Source organism: Haliotis asinina, chromosome 9, assembly GCF_037392515.1.
Source record: "Haliotis asinina isolate JCU_RB_2024 chromosome 9, JCU_Hal_asi_v2, whole genome shotgun sequence".
In the NCBI taxonomy this organism is placed as follows: domain Eukaryota; kingdom Metazoa; phylum Mollusca; class Gastropoda; order Lepetellida; family Haliotidae; genus Haliotis; species Haliotis asinina.
In genome coordinates this window covers 37,664,516-37,678,881 of record NC_090288.1, presented here as the reverse complement: position 1 = coordinate 37,678,881, position 14,366 = coordinate 37,664,516, and the positions used below count along the sequence as shown (strand labels likewise).

Genomic DNA, 14,366 nt, shown 5'->3' with positions numbered 1-14,366 from the left:
GATTGATTGCTTTCTGGGTAATATGTGCTTAAAAGTCAGTGTGTGTTAGTTGTTTTATGCTGCACTCAGTAATATTTCAGCTATTATGGTAAATAACTGAGACTGGACCAGAAAATCAACAGGGTGATCATTGAATTACACAACTTGCATACAATGATGTGTCAACCAAGTCAGCGTGCCTGAGTACCCGATGTCTTTCGCTGCCTCTTGTGAGCATCATTTGACAATGAAGAGATACAGATGAACTGTTCTGAATGCCTGATCTTCAAACAATATGTCACTATCACTGCCTAACTCACTGCACCTGTCAGTGACAAACCATAACCCTTTCAGTCTCATGTAACTCTCTTTAAGAGAAGGAAAAGGAAACAAAAACAAACCTTCTCATTTCCAGAGACATCACAAGCAAGAGTCCATTTCTTCTCAGTCTCCTTCTTACAGGCCTTTTCCAACACATCATCAAACAGGTCAAGTATATCAGACCAGTGATACAATTCACACTGAAACAAGATGAAGCCTCATACTGAACATGGATTCAGTGATCTCTTCATAAGATAAGAAAACAGCGTAGTCACTCCCACTGGTAAACTTGACCTCATTCACAATTGCGTATTAAGATAAATGCATGGAGCATAGAGCAAAGACACATAACTCTACAAAGAAAACAACTTTTGACCAAAATTTTAAAAATAATTTTCGATTGTGAGAAAGTACATCATTGTGTATAATTTCAGTTTTCCAGGAAACTTGTAAAGTGTATTACAAAAATTTTCCCATTGTGAAGAAGATGGATGGAAGATAGACAGTAGGATAGATGAACTGACTCTGTTCCAATATCGCTCAAGGTGGGAGATAACTAAAAATTTTCTATTATGAGCACAAAATTTCAAGTCACACATCAAACACTGCTACTCATACACTCTGCATATTATCAGATCTGATAAAAAATGTTTGAGGTCACCAAATACATGATGCATTATTCATGGAATGTGAACACACATAACTGTCAGTACTTCATGTCTTACGTCAGCACCTCAAATGTCACAGTTGATAAACTCAGAAAATTAGCTGATGGAAACAAAATGAGGTAACTAGAGACACATACCTTTCCAAAGGTCCATGTTTTCACAGTACGGAGTTCAGCAAGAAGATCATCCTCTGAGGATTTCAATTTTTCTATCAAAGTTCTGCAATCGGCAGGCTGTGGAAATAAAAAAAACAGAAAATATTCAAAGAGAGCAAGTTGATTGGTTTTGGTAGAATAATCAAAACAGATTTTGACAACATAGAGTAATCAGTTAATACGCTACCAGTCAGCAGATCTAGTCAAGTAAATCCTCCAAGTGAATATGGTTTTAAGTCGGTTTTATTTGTATTAAAGTAACATCATGGTAGGGGGACAACTGAAAATGGGCTGCACACATTATATACCATCTGAGTGGCTGTGCAAAATTTGGTTTTGTTGCAATTATTAGATTTTGTGTTAGTGAGCAATTCATCGGAATCAAATGGAATCAAACGGACTGTAGGTAGAAACGTCAAACAGTTCTGCACTAGTAATATCACAAATTTCCCAATCATCAAACATGTTGGACATTTGATAATGATGTAGTGACAAATTAGGACAACCCTTCCTGTATCAGCATACATAACATTCCCATCTATGTTCCTACACTGACGGAAAACCATAAATGTTGGTAATTCTTGCTATTTACACTTAGCAAATAGCCAGTGCTTTGGTGACGTCCACCAGATCATACGTGATTGAGGTAAATATCTGACAGTGCTTAACGTGCCTATTGCTCCACCATGATAAAGTTAGGTACAGTGGAAGCTGTCAAAAGAGGTATCTGTGCAATCCAGCAAGTTGAAGACACTGGCATAAATCTCAGTCCAGTCTATTATTCATCAACTCTACAATACAGCTTGTTGTCTAAACTGGATTATTTCTTTAGTCCCAACGAGTGCCGGATTAGACAGCTTCCACTGTATAGTGCTTAGAAAACCCAACCTTCATTTATTCAAAGTAATTAACATCACTGACAAAGAAGATAGAAAACATGACAAAATATAAATTGTACACACTTACAGGAAAGGATCTCTATAGAAGTACTATTTTTTTTTTTTGACTAATATATGTCAGGGTAGAGACTGCGATCCAGTAGAATGAGAGATTCTACCAGTAGGGATTGCGAAATACATGCACCAAGGAGGCGGCATTTCAAATACAAACTTTTACCCTTTGCAAACAAAATGTATTTTCGACACCAAAATACACAACCCACGAATTAGAATACATTTGCAAAACTTTAAGAAACAGAAATGGTAAAGATCAACAGCAAGAAAAAAATATTAACTGACACGACTTCCAACTAGGGTTTGCAAATAAAGAGTGTAGCAAATAATACTGGCACTAAGTTTACTTAGACTGAGAAAAATATAATTCTATTATCATGGCATATTGATTTATTATTTATATCCCTGTCAGAAAATTATTCGAAATTAATCGACGATGGAATCCAATACAACTTCAGACTAATAAAAAAATATATTGATGTAATCCCAAACATAACACATGTTGTATCTCCATACACACCAGCAGCAATATTGCAAAACATCAGACAACAAATGAAGAAGACTCCCACAGACATTACCAAGGGCAGTTAGCAGTCAACACAGGAGCTGATCAAAAAGTTAATCAAGGAACTGATTTTTCATTCCACAGGAACTTAAATCCATTCAGGAAATGTATTGCCAAAAGTCAACAGAGTCTTGCATATTTTCCTTGGATTTGTGCAATGGCACATGTCTGCTTGTACATAGGATACGATAACAAATACTGTAATTATTGCTCATGACATATTATTTAGTCATTGAATCATTCTGTTAGTATACTTTTTCACACATGCTTTCGAGTATTAGCAGTGATGAAAATCAGCTCCTGCGGCTAGCAGAATATTGTCTGGGCAACTTAAAACCTTTCAATTGGTCACCCAGTTGGCAGCAAATAAATGTGTCATTATCATCAGTGATCATATAGATAGATACGTTAGTAACACTGACAAAATTCTCTTTTGCAACTGCTTGTCACACATGCGTTTTTATAGCTACTTTCATTTATTTCAAAAACAAAGTAACCTGGCAGTTCATACTATAGGAATTGCACATGATGGGTAATGATGGAATTATGTGGCGATTTATTGAAATCATACAGCCACCAGCCCAAAAAACTGGATGACCCTTGGATGATCATACGGCCATGCTTGAAAATGGTATGAATTAATATCAAAATCTTGTCATTGTACAAAAAGATCCATAAAGATTTTATCATTTGTATTACCTACAACTTCTAAAATGCCTCATCATAGTTGTGTATGATAATTAGAATGTTTTTGCCTCAACCTAACCATACACAATTCTAATGATACATAAATACCACTTGATAAGGTTACTGCAAGTTGTATTCAGGATGCTAGTATGCTTCTCTCCTGTCAAATAGGTTTGACACCAGCACTGAGAGGATTAATTCAATCCGTTGCTCTGCTCAATCAACCATACCCTAAGTCTATATTTGCTACAACTTCCTATGATGGAATTATTGCAGGTTATGTATGAAAGGTAATGGCTGTTTAACAGAAAATGTGAGGGATATATTGTAAATGAGCCTAAATAGGGATTCAAACACACAATAATTCACTTTACAGAAGGATGTGTTCAAAAACTACTGCAAAGCAACTCATGAACATTATACCAGGTGATAGCACACTTTTTCCTCGACAGTGATAAAAAAAGTGGTTAATGTACTTGCCATGGCACATTAGATATAGAAATGGCACAGGTGAAATATTTTCAAAGTGCCCCAACAGCATGACTAAAATTATAGAAATAACACAATGATTCATATGCAATAAATTTTACTATCTCAAATGAATAAAAACCTATTTTGCACCATATCCTATACTGTCAGTGTCAGTCTCAATATCACAACTTAACATAAGCATTGAATTTTTCAACGCAAGTGTGCATAACATAAAATCCCATTTTTGATATCACAGTTTGTGGTTAGTTTATGTAGCCACAATAGCGTTGAGAAAATCCAGCTATCAATTTACAGGTTTACATGATGTTTACAAATTTGTTAAACGATAAAATGAAATAACATAGTGTTTGCGATGTTATCAAGTTTAACTGGATCACCCCTTTTTTTCCACAATGCCACTGTCTTGAGTCCAATGGCACACCTTGAAACCCCACCCCCTCAAAATGCATTTCTATCTGTTCAAGCTCAGTATTTTCTAGAATTAGTGAAGATGTATTAATCAAGTTACAATAAAGAGTAGGGAAGACATGATACATAAGTTTTATGAATCATGATACTCATGTCACGATTCAATATGTTTGAAGCATAAGTATATTTAAACTAATACTTTCAAAACTAAATATTGACACAATTTTGAATGTTTTGATAAATATATCGCTGAAGAAAAAGGATCGAAGCATTGATGTATAGTGCCACCATATAGTGGCATTCCCAATAATGAGTAAAAAATTTGAAGGGCATGTAACTGTTTTACTGGTTGTTCACAGACATACATCACAAGACACACAAACAAAACGAAAATTTACTGAGAAACATCTGCCCAAGTCACCCTAAGAAAACAAAATTATTCTGATTCAAATAGTAAGGTTTGTTTATATCCTGCTCAAATATAAACAATGATTTTATTAGTGAGTTGGGCTGTACACCATTTTTAGCAATATTCAAGCAATATCAATGCAGAAACACCACACATAGGCTTACACATAGTACCCATGTCAAGTTTGGGTCTTAATCGTGACGAGTGAACACTTGAAACACTAGGCTACCCCACACCAGCATTTATAAGAAATCCATAACGGGTAACACAGCAAGGGAAAGATACTGTTCTGCTATAAGCCATGGTCGGCATTCAACTCTGAAATCAAGTACACATGGTGCAAATACTAACGTTCAACATCTAGGACCATGTCTTGGCTGTTGGGAACCATTTTCATATTTTACTCACAAGAAGCAACACAAAACATTAGTCATCACATGATCAAAAGACAGCAAACTTTGGTTTCTGAAACTTTCACATGTAAAGTTAAGGACGTCTGGGACAAATGCTCCCTTGATAGAGCTGGCCATAAAGATCAACACAACCAGATGAGGTTTCTGGGGACAAATTATCACCCCTGGGTTCAATATATATTCCAACATTTGACATGTTGAGTGTCATATTTGGTTGCATCTCTTCAACTTAACAGTATTACAACTGGTAACAGTATTGCATTAGATAGGGATATTATGTTGAACATTTGATGATGTACAACAGTTAGATTTGCAAGGCAAATATACAACCATATATATTAAGGAAAAACTGAGATACTTCACATCATTACCACATGACATCACTCAGATGAAAGGACAACAATCAGATGTCCCTACATTGAATCATGTATTTTTCATGAACGGTCACATAAGGACAAAAGTTTCGGTGTTCTTATTTCCCTGTTCTATCACTATCAAGAACAAGCTGACCAAACACACATCATTCCTTGCCATCTTTCATTCAGGAGGTAGTGAAACAACCCACAACACATATCAAAAGCAGTAACTTCTAAATAAAGTCTGACTTGTGTTTTTCTCGACATCAACATGCTGTTTCTCAACAATTTATAGAGGGGTTCACTTTCAGCTAATAAAAATTGAAAATGGAGTTTCATATTCTGAAGAAATAGAAGAGACAGAATGTAATACCAACTCACAACAGGGGATATGAAAAACAACTCATAAATCATTAGTCAAACTTCCTGTATTTGTTGGTCAACAGTTATTGTTGAAAGAGAATCCTGATCAGTAGGAAAATAAGTAAACCTAAAATGTTACCAGTGTGTTAGTATACATGGCCATACAGAGTTCGTTTGAGTACAAAGTTTTCTGAGCTAAACTGAGGTTCTTAATGATCATTATGAGTCTCAGACAGCATACTTTACAAATGCTATATTTCTCAACTTTGAAATATTTCAGAGTCCACAACACTTGAAAATCTATTGGTCAAAAAAAACCCAGTCATATATCTAATACACTCCTACAATATTCAACCATGTCTCATAATCATCATGTCATGTTTCAAATGGCACAAACACAAGAACAGGAAAAAGTAATGATCTTCAACAGAATAAGGGTGTTTCAATGTCATATCAAAGACATGTACTTTAGGTAGATCACAAATTGAATTCTTACAGTTGCATAAATAATAACCTATATTGTGCAACTATTAATCACCAGTAAGAAGGAAGTCTATGTCAACTAAGCTTAGTTCGATGTTCTATTACTAAAGCCTTAATTCACTGGAACAGAACAGAAAGGGTTCAAAGCACTTCACTGTTTATCATATAATCATCTGAGCTTTCCCAAAATTAAAAACCTGCGTAACACTTACAGTGTAATGAAGTATCTGAAAAACATCCATTCCATTCACAACTATTGACAATAATATTTTTAATCAAATATTATGAGTACTTCATGTATGTGGTTTAGCAGTCTATCTCAGAGTCCATGAACCACATTATTTTGCCTACTGCTAAGCCTTCTCTGCAGTGCTAAAGACTTAAATGAAGTAAGTCTAGATTTCCTCAATTTCTGGTCTCCTGGGGCTCCTTTTCAATTAAAATGGGTGTGTGTCCCCACACACACACACACCCACACACCCACACACACACACCCACACACACCCACACACACACACATAGAATACTTCCACAACAGCATTTGAAATATACCCTGAGGTTGTTGTTGCCAGTGTAAAGCTATGTACACACACACACAAATTCACAGATAGGCTATTACCATGCTTACATCAAAGAACAACATACTGAGAATTTCTTACAAGAACGGCAATCACTTGAACAAATTACTATGCATTTTCCATGAGATCAACATTCTTTTTGTGAATGAATCTGTTAGAAATTAAGCCAGGAGGGTTCCTTGAAAATATGTCTGACATTAAAAGTGATATAATGAGGTGTTTGATAGTGATTATTTACACAAACTATCATGTCAAACGATTGACATAATATATTTTTTCAATTTCCTACTGTTTGGCAACACATGCTTAGAACTGTTCACCTATTTACTTCATTATTAGAGCAAACAGAAAAACTGAATGTGACAAATGCTTTTAGTTTTATATTTCATCACCAGAATGTAACAGATTATTTCCCAGCATTACCTGTAAGATGACAATATAACTGTAGTCAACATTACACAGCGGGACATTGCCTCTAGTGAATTTATTTCACTGGAATTAATTTAATCATTGACAAGAAAACATTTCAAAACATTTACTTCATTACATGACATTGTATCTTACCACTTCAGTTGAAGACTTCTTCAACTTTGACCTGTCAATCTTCATCTTGACATCAATAACATGGATAACTGCAAAGAGAGGAACAATATTCATCATAATGTACAATGACGTCTGATCCATGCTCTGGATATAATAAGAGCTGGGTTACAGTATGTGAACAGCAACAGTATGAATATTTGCTTGTGCTATCAACCACCTGTCCACGGCTTAATTATACACAGACCCACGGCATATAGCTGGATAATGTTGTTTGAACTGGACCTGTTGTGTTTTCCACTGTAATAGTGAGTGTTTTAATATTTAACATCACATCTGCAATATTTCAGACATATCATGATGATCTGCTGTTATAACTAATATCTGAGATTTAACACTACCCTGTAAATGGTAGAATTTTAAGTCACCATTGGTTGATTAGTAATGAACTGTTTAGCTGTGGCAAGATGAGATGCCACATCACACAATGTGACTAACTTAGCTTCATGTTATTCAACCTCTCTTGACAAGAATGCGATGTAAGTTTTCTGTATGGACCTAGAACATCTATGGGTCAGGGAATTTGCTAAGAATAAAAGGCAAAGGGACATTTTCAAATAATGTCAAAACCTTTAGAAAATACATTCTTTTTGACCTTTACTAAATTAGACAATCCAGTATCAACAACATGAGCATCGATCTGCACGATCGGGAACCGATGACATGTGTCAACAAAGTCAGCGAGTCTGGCCAATCGATCCTGCAATCTAGCAGAAAGGAATCATACAATAACTGCATCTATTTTTCCCGAGGACTAAGAGATGATACAATGATAAAAATAAAACATTCAAGTTGATTGCACTTGTACAGGTGTCTGTCTTGACTAAACCTAACTTTATAATGTTTCCATAGCTTGTTCACTCAGATACAGTATTTTTGGTATGACATGGCCATTGGTTGGAACCACCAACATTCCACGTTCTGAAAATAGGTTCTCAGTATGTTGGATGAATTTGAGACCAAGTGTGGCCACTACTATCACTAATACTTTGTAAATTGTCTACTAAATGGAATTTAGGTCATGGTGGGATGATTTCTAAGGAGTGAAATCTGGGAAAACATGGTCGTCAGTCAAATTCTTGAAATCATAAAGAGCTGAACCTACTAAAGAAGTTGTGTATTAAAGTTTTTGAGAGTTAGTCAAATAAATGCAGGGAATGGAAGGGGCCATGGGCCATTTTGAACACTGGAACAAAAATGGCCCATTAAACATGTTAAAGTTTTTGAAGTTTACAGTTGATACAAGGGTCACTCTAACAACAGTACATAGCTAATAATCCTGAAAATAGCCCATTGTCAAAGTTCTCTATCCCAATCACTACAAATGGCTGATAACAAGAGCAATGATTCAATTCGATTGTAAGGGCACACAGACAGCTGCGATACAAATTCATTCAGATGTCAGACCATGTGTCAAATTTCCCCACAGGTTTCAAAAAAAAAGAGGTAAATATAAAAACGTTAAAAAAGCAATGATGCAAAATGAGTTTAAACTTCTGTTTTTGACATGATATTGAAATATGAAATGGTTTATGTGCCCACACAACTTTATGAACACATGCAGCATATGACATGTTTTCAGAATATATGGTAACAATTATAAATTTATTTATTTATGAATAATTTATGATACATACAAAAACATTAACAAACATGCTATTTAATTAAGTTGAACGATTTAAATAATGTTATTAAAAGCTAAAAATAATCTAAAAACATAGCTGTAAAGTGTTTTCGCAATATTTTGGCAATATTCCATCATGCAAATGTCATGTAGACAAACAATTAACTTTGGCAAAAAGAAACTACTGTCTTCAAAATATTTGTTAAATATTTATTTTAGTAACTATAAATTATCAAAAATAAATTTATGAAGGATTCACCAAACATGCAAGTGAACTGTAACAGAACTAATACAGACATAATCTACATTCTGTTACCAACAGTCTCAAAGGTAACGTATAGTTTCCTTTGTTGCAATTCCATTAATGTATATATACACATGCACAAAAGTTAAGCGCCACTATTTTCATAGTGTCTTGATTTCACCACTGAAGATCAGAAATACAAACTATAAATGCCTATGACTGAATTAGCCTTCCATGGATTCTTGAATTTAAGATTGTCAAAATATGACAAAGAAAACGTTCTGCACGTGCAACTCCATTTCCCTTCCATCTGAATCTTGAAAATCAGGTTTCACACATTTCGTTTCAACAGTCTACTGCGAGATTCTCCTTTCACTTTTTAGTTAGAAAATCAGTCATGGTGAAGAGAAAAGTTAACTACCGCTGAGAGATGGCAGGTGACTGGCATGAAAAATACTGGCATGTCATGTAGGGCCATTGCAAGGCAACATCACCAGTTTAGTTGCAAAAAATAATCAAACCAATGATGTCAATGACAGGCATAGATCTCGTTATGATAGTTACCATTGAGTGTCCAAAGTAGCACATCACAAAAATAGTGGGTGGCGCTGAACTTTTGTGCGTGTGTATATACCACTGATGGCATGTTAATCAGTGATAATGAATATGGTTTTAGAGAAATTCATCATAGATCAATTAATGACGCAACAGTGGCTAACAGGTTAATCTTGAACAAATTACCTATTAGTACCTTACCTATTGATCCCGATTCACATATTTATTAAATTTTGGAAATGATTTTTGATAAAAAAAAACATGTCAGATTCTTTGTAGGAGTGAGTCTGATGGGTTGAAAGCACTCAATCCAATTCAAGTCAGACAGCAAAAATGAGCCTCACAACCTATGTCCATGTAGGCAGACATGGCAGACTGTTAATGCAAAACATGACCACTTCAACCATAATGTTGCACTACCACTGTTATAATTATGTGCACTGTAAACAAATTGTCATAAAAATGAAAGAAATATTTATAATTTTTACGAATCAGCCCGTAAAAGTAATCTCCTGGACATAAATTGGCCCTCACAGAATCCACCAATGAAGCACCTTTAGAATCCATCATCACAACTTCGCATGCATCACTTTGACAAGCAACTAGTTTTGTGAAAACCCATCAGGCTCAAACCTGCAACCTCAGAATTGTCACCCAGACAGTTAATGGATTGAGCTCCATCCACAATATGACAGTCTGTAAATTCTCCTCGTTATTCTTGAGACATTATAGGAGACGTTATGTTCAAAGATGACTTGGCTAGTCATTTCCTTTCATTTGTAAGAGGCTACTAATGGGAGTGGTAGATCAGGCATTTCCAGGATAGAATAGGCCTTCAGCAACCCATGTCAACTATGCTTGCCGTAAGAGTGAGTGAGTGAGTTTAGTTTTACGCCTCACTCAGCAATATTACAGTTATATGGCGGCGGTCTGTAAATAATCGAGTCTGGACCAGACAATCCAGTGATCAACAACATGAGCATTGATCTGCGCAATTGGGAACCGATGACATGAGTCAACCAAGTCAGCGAGCCTGGCCACCCGATCCCGTTAGTCGCCTCTCACGACAAGCTGAGTCGCCTTTAATGGCAAGCATGGGTTGCTGAAAGCCTATTCTACCCCGGGACCTTCACGGGTCCTTGCCATAAGAAGTGACCAAGGGGATTGGGTGGTTAGGCTCGGTTGACATGTCATAGGTTTCCAATTGTGCAGGTCTATGCTCATGCTGTTTATCACTGGACTGCCTAATCCAGACTTGATCATTTACTGACTGCAGATCAATGGAACATTGCTGAGTACGGCATCAAACACCAACCAAATCAGTCCAATATCTAACTTAATCACCTGTATTCACAACTATGCAGACATTATTGACAAGTTTTGTTTAAAAAATCCAAGAGCTGTAGAGACAGTGAGTTGAGTAAATAGTTTGTAAAACTGATATCTACCACCACTGAAATGTCTGCTGGAAAGTATAGATTTGTGTACATGAAGAAATTATCCAATAACCGTAATGGACTGTTGTAAATAGTTAAACATTCACCTACTACATAATACATGAATCATAATGACCACATCAGGTATATTGATTACTATGTGGAATATTCAGCATTTCCTTTTTAAATGATCAGTGTGTAAATACAATGATATGAATCTAAACCACAAACTTTGGTGCAGCTGCCATGATTACATAATTGTGCAAAATGTACTCCCTGATTAATTCAATACGAACAATTGTCTACAGTACTCAAGTCCAACATGTCCAACCGATCACTGATCATGATATACAAGTTACAGGCCCACAACTGATACCTGAAAGCAATATTCACAGCATGGAAAAGGATATACACATTTTGGTGTTAGAAATTTTGACCGTTTGGTTGTCTTAAGAGACTAATTGTGCAGTTTTAAGTATCATTTGTTCCGCAATGTTTAACCTGAAGGTTTTATGAAGAACAGTTTCATTTGTCAAAATACAATACAATATTGGTTTATTGTGTTTCCATCTATAGCTTATCATCACCAGGGTTCAAGCTTTATGCTTGCCCGAATGCCTGAGGCGAATAAATATTTAGTAGGGCGAATGGAAATACAACTGCAGCAGTCGAGCGGACTTTGGGGTTTTTTTTCAGTGGTTACTATTATTCATCAAATACTGGAATTGAGATCATGCATTTTCAACTCAAAAGTTGAAAAAATCAAAAGTTCTACATCATGTCACTTCTGTCAAATCATGTTATCGCTCCTTCGCTATACCACGCGGTATAGGTTGGAAAGAGTGGCACATCTTAGTTATTCCTTTCCATTTCTTCAGTTCTTTACAACTGGCCCTGATCGAGAATAACTATCTGACAAATCACTACTTTGCACACCCTCTCATAACATCTGGCAAATTCAGTTATACATTTCCACACGTTCAGTTCTTAACTACTGGCCCAGATGGAGTATATATAATTGTATAACTGTTGGTTTCTAAAGACGCATTTCCGCCAGTCAGGCATAAAGAACGTGATTGGTCCAAATCATGCACATAACCTTAAGCCTGAAAGCTTGTAGATTTAGACGAAAGTTTTAGATAAACTCATGCCACTTTTACTCAAAACCCTCGCCACCTATACGTGAATTATGGAACTTAGAGGATGCATTGTGCTAGGTTCTTACCTGCGATAAAAATGCTTTGTGCAAATATTTTAGCATTAGACATCGTGTCTGAGTGTAAAGTTTGAGGCAACGACAGGCGAGATGTCACATTACTTTCAGTATATACACTACACGATTGCAGAAAAAGTATTAAAAAGCAACTTGATATACATTTGACAGCTTTCATGAGTACTGTTGTTTATTTTACTCTTTTGTCTCTTGCTTATTTATTTCCCCCAAACAGCGTTGCTTTGTTTGTTTCTTGTTCTTTTCGTTTTGTCTTTTTGACAACTGTGATGTTGACACGTTGCCGATCCATGAGTTTGATAATCATGTCTTTCAAAATTACAATAACACTACGAATAAAAGTTTATAATTCGAATTCTGTCAATAACATATGGCCATCTGAAATGCCATAAGTGTTTTCAGACATTGTGACATTCAGGTTGGTTCCTAAAATTATTCCTATCATTTTGATGTGCCTACTGCCTCCGTTGTCTGGGGACCTGCTGTTTTCAGTAGATTAACTAATCACAAAATAGAACACTGGACACATGACTAAATGTTTTGATTACGCATGCTACAAATGGTGACACACATTTGACATGTTGCGCTTTCTGTCATCCGACAGTATTGTTCAACAACCACATTAAAGGTGCTGAACTGACGAGGCCCAAACCAAAGAGTACCAGGTGCGTACAGTGACAATGATAACAGTGAAGCAATCTTCTGTCTCAGATAAGTTGTTGACAGTATAACAATTCATTCTCCTGGACAACCTGTTTTCTGTCTGAGCTAGTGATAGTTAAAGGTTACTAGCCAAGAGGGCAAGTGGCCATTTTATGTTTAGTTCTAACAGTGATCACACGTTTTCTGTTGTTACATAGGGCCGTCTCCTATTCTCACGGTAAACGCATTTTCTGCCGAGATGGCCAATCACTGACCGGTAACTAGGAAGAGGCCGAAGTCTGTGAATTATCAAAATGTTGCAATGTAACGAATAATCGCGAGTTATGTCGCGAGAATGGGAGACTCAACATGCTCAAAGAGTCTGCTGCAGATGACCATGTATTTGATCAAGCTCAAGAGCGATAATACATCTGATGGATCAAGCAGTTGACAGATGCAGATGTTAAGAGGGGAAATCTGTTCATTTAAAAAAAACAAGCATATATACGAAAAGAATTGTTTGTATTATTTTTTCCGCCGATATCCGTCAGTACCGCAAGAATTGGAGACGCTAGTGTACTTAAATTGTAATCGGGCTAATGCCCAATTTCAATAACAGTTCCCACCGCCCGTTTTCGCTAATGGCACGCGACTTAATCCAGAACATCTTTTTGTAATCAACAAAAATAAATCGTAAATTTGTGTCAAGTAACTATGTATGTGGGAGAAAGATGAGATAGCAAATTGGTGCACGTGGTCAGTTGAGCGTTTCGATTAGTGTCTTATACGCATAGCAAAGGTTCTAAAAATAGCCACACGTGGAAGTTGTAGGAAGTAAAAGAGTTGATAAGCTTACAAAAGTACAAATCAAAATGACCAACACAGCTGCTACTTGATATAATAAATTCGTTGTCATAATGGAAAGGAAAAACCAAATCAACGGTGACTGAGCGTAAAATTATGGCGGAAAAATGCCATCGAATGCGACATTTTTGTCAAACACAAAATGACTCAAATCAATGTAAATTGTTGCAAATACATTATAAGATAACAAATGATCGCACTGTTATCGCGAATTCGTTAGCGTTAAAAGGTTTGAGGCCGATGAACATCTGGTAGTTTCTATTACGAACCTGCAGTCAGACGGCAGCCATGTTTTGTAGTTAGTTGCCCGGATGAAAATTTTGCGGACGTCGCTTACATC

General features: G+C 36.1%; 1 protein-coding gene across 17 annotated transcripts in view; it reads right to left on the bottom strand.

Annotated features, from left to right (window-relative positions):
* LOC137296496 (E3 ubiquitin-protein ligase HUWE1-like) overlaps positions 1-14,340 on the bottom strand; it is an 81,825-nt gene extending 67,485 nt beyond the window's left edge. For 15 of the 17 annotated variants that reach the window (XM_067828285.1, XM_067828286.1, XM_067828293.1 and 12 more), the window contains exons 1-4: positions 14,296-14,338; positions 7,395-7,462; positions 1,106-1,201; positions 381-500 (exon numbers count right to left, since the gene is read on the bottom strand). In XM_067828285.1, the coding sequence (XP_067684386.1) occupies positions 381-500; positions 1,106-1,201; positions 7,395-7,439 (261 nt within the window). In that variant the 5' untranslated portion in view covers positions 7,440-7,462; positions 14,296-14,338. Of the gene's footprint in view, positions 1-380; positions 501-1,105; positions 1,202-7,394; positions 7,463-14,295 lie in introns of all 17 variants that reach the window. The other 2 variants (XM_067828290.1, XM_067828301.1) reach the window with 1 other exon arrangement.
* Positions 14,341-14,366: the final 26 nt, after the last annotated feature.